Consider the following 2,886-nt stretch of genomic DNA (forward strand, 5'->3'; position numbering starts at 1 on the left):
TATATATATATATATATATACATATATATATATATTGTATTTGTGTAGTTTTATACACAGCGAATGTATACATATGCTTCTTAGTGACGCCGCTCTACTCCAACACCTGCAGTCATGCCGCTTCTCGTTTCTTCTAGAAGACGTATTTGTTCTACACGCCTCGCCAAACCCAACAATCCAACCGCATGTCTGGCTGCAGAAGAGAGCTGAGCAGTTGTTCTGAATCTCCTCCTTGTAAGGTTTGCATTGCCGTCTCTTAGAAGCTGTACAGCGCGCTGGTGCTGACTACCTTTAGGGCTTGTCAGAGAGAGAGCTTCTACTCCCTGCTGCAACTTTACAATAGAGGTCTGTACTGCGTTATCCAGCTGAAACCAAGCACCATGAACGGCTATACACCGCACAACAGCAGAAGCACAATCGAACACTTCCCGACGTAGCTCTTCTGCTCTCTTCGCTCCTGCTTGTACAGCTCCATATCTCCCGCTAAACTCTACAGATTCTGCTGCTGCTGCTGCTGCTTTCGCTGCCTTTGCTGTCAGCTTGGCTAGCTGGTGTGCTACTGCTGAAGACCTCGCCAGCTGGAAGTGCTGCTCCTCTGGGCTTCGAAGTATAGTTACTTCTTCAATTTCTTCTAATCTACTCAGCAGCATATTCACAACTTCTGCATGTTTCGCAGCTGTTGCTGCTTCCCTCTGTGCACGAAATCTCAGCGTTTCTATTGGTATCTCAGGCTCACTCTTTCCTTGCTGCTGTTGCTGCATTTTTGCTTGTGTTTCTGCTGCTGCTTCATTTCTTTCTTCTGCTGCTGCTGCTGTTTCTCTCTCAGCCGCTGTTGTCGCTTCTTCTGCACTACGACAGAAATGTCGCATCTTGTGGAGGTAAGCCAGAGCCCTGACAGGGCGTCGCTCTCCTCCTAGAAACCTCAAGATAACTTGTGTCTGTGCCTTCGCCTGCTGCACAGTTTTAGCTGCTAATACCCACGCTTCCTCCCCCTCTGCTGCAGCAGCAGCACGAAGTTGTGCATCCTCTGCCATAATATGCAAGCGGTGCATCAGCTCTGTGGCTTCTATGCTGTACTCCGCTAGTTGTACGGGGCGTGAAACCTCCTCCCAGCGACCCACCTGTTCATAGCTCTTCTTTACTCTTGCAAACACCGCCTCTGCACTTGCTGTTCTCCTTGCAATTGAACTCAACAACCTCGCAGCCTCTGCTGGATCGCGTGGGGTCGCCTCTGAGAGCCGATGACCCGCTTGAAGCATCGAATTCAACATATAAAAATCCCATTTAGCTGCACGCGCCATTTGATCTGTAAGAGCTGCTTCAATGCGTACTGCATCTGTCTCTACTGCTGCTGCCATAGCACTAACACTCGAAGCCCTGAATAAAATCGTGTGAGATAGAAACCCCGCCTCACGCTGCAGGTGGCGCAACCGCGTAACAAAGACGCTTTGAAGCTCCCGAGTTAAGGACAACACTGAATCCCAATGGGCCGCTGCAGAATCTTCCCAGTCCTCAACTTTTAAACCTGCTGCTGCTGCTGCTTCTGCTGCTCCTCCTGATCCTGCTCCTGCTGCTGCCCCCCCTCCTGCTGCATGTGGTGCTCCCACTCGTGCTGTTGGGACAGCTGCTGCTGGTTGTCTAAGTTCTGCTGCTTCCGCTCGCGCTGCTTCTGCTGCTGCCCCGGCTGCTGCTGCTCCTGGTCCTGGTCCTGCTGCTGCAGCAACATCTGGAGGCACCCACCATGCCTCCAGCAAGCTGGCATTTGGATCTGCTGCTTTCAGTGCTTGCACGTGGGCTAACAAAGAAGACGACAGCTTCGATGCAGCGTCATCCTCCTTTAATGTCTTTACTAGATTCTCCGCTGCAACAACAAGTTTGTCAACGTCTCGCGAAAAACTGCTGCATCTCCTCTTCCTTGGCTGGGGGCGGGCCCCCCCACGCAGCAAGCTGGCACCCGCATGCAGCCCAGAGATGAGACCAGCAGAAATTAACAATGCCAGAACAGCAGCGCTCAGCTTGGCGTTCATACGCCTTCCTGACCCTCCACGCCCTACAGGGGGGGCCGCATCCAAAGGGGGCTCACTGGCAGTGCGGTTTATAGAATCCCAAGATGGTACTGAGGCGCCCGAATGTTCAAAAGACGGAACCAACTCGTACGATTGGTCTGTCAATGTCGCAGGCACATTCGTCCACCGCGACTCCTCCACTCCACCCACTTGGCAGCGGGCCGTCTGCAGCCCGCCGCAGAGGCTCAGGAGTCCCCCCCATATGCAGCAAGTGAAAAAGGCCGCAGAGGGTGACACCATTGGCTTTGATCGACAGAAAAGCAGTCGAACATTCAACTCTCTCCCATCAAGCGCAATGTACAACAACGTTAACGCTCCTCGAGCCCCCTGACACGCGAGCACAAAACCGTGTCAGGGGCTCCATTCCTCCCCCCTTGGGGAAACTACTGCCTCTCAGGCCTTCCTTCTACAGTACTAAAAGGCTGAGCCTCTTACATGGAAAAGAAATCGATGCCGGGGGCGGCAAGCCTCGCTCCACACTCGAGCCGGGCGCAGATTACGGCCCCGCGGGAGGCGCCTGTGTGGGCTTCTTCGCTGTGCCTTCTTAGCTCTAAAAATACATAAATTGGAAGACAAGCCCTCGAAGAAAAAAGAAGACAACAGCATGAAAGCTAACAGTAGCGACCGCCTCACATGCATCGATTCCCATGTCTAGGGGGGCTCGTTCGCGTCGCTGTGCTTCTGGGCGGGGGTCCTGCTGTTGAGCTGAAACGCGCAAATGGAGCAAGAAGAAAAAACAGAAGGCCTGCGTTTAAAGTAAGTTAAGAGGATTGGCTTTGTTGATTTTTTCATGGTAATACAAGTAACAAGTAGGGTAAAG

General features: G+C 52.4%; 1 protein-coding gene across 1 annotated transcript; it reads right to left on the bottom strand.

Moving 5' to 3' along the window:
• Positions 1–80: 80 nt before the first annotated feature.
• EAH_00062320 (hypothetical protein, conserved) lies at positions 81–2,306 on the bottom strand (the record flags this gene model as incomplete). Its single annotated transcript, XM_013393257.1, has 1 exon — positions 81–2,306. One exon carries the CDS (start codon positions 2,304–2,306, stop codon positions 81–83), a length of 2,226 nt encoding a protein of 741 aa, XP_013248711.1.
• Positions 2,307–2,886: the final 580 nt, after the last annotated feature.

Source organism: Eimeria acervulina, genomic scaffold (assembly GCF_000499425.1).
Source record: "Eimeria acervulina Houghton genomic scaffold, Eah_scaff1697, whole genome shotgun sequence".
Lineage (NCBI taxonomy): Eukaryota > Apicomplexa > Conoidasida > Eucoccidiorida > Eimeriidae > Eimeria > Eimeria acervulina.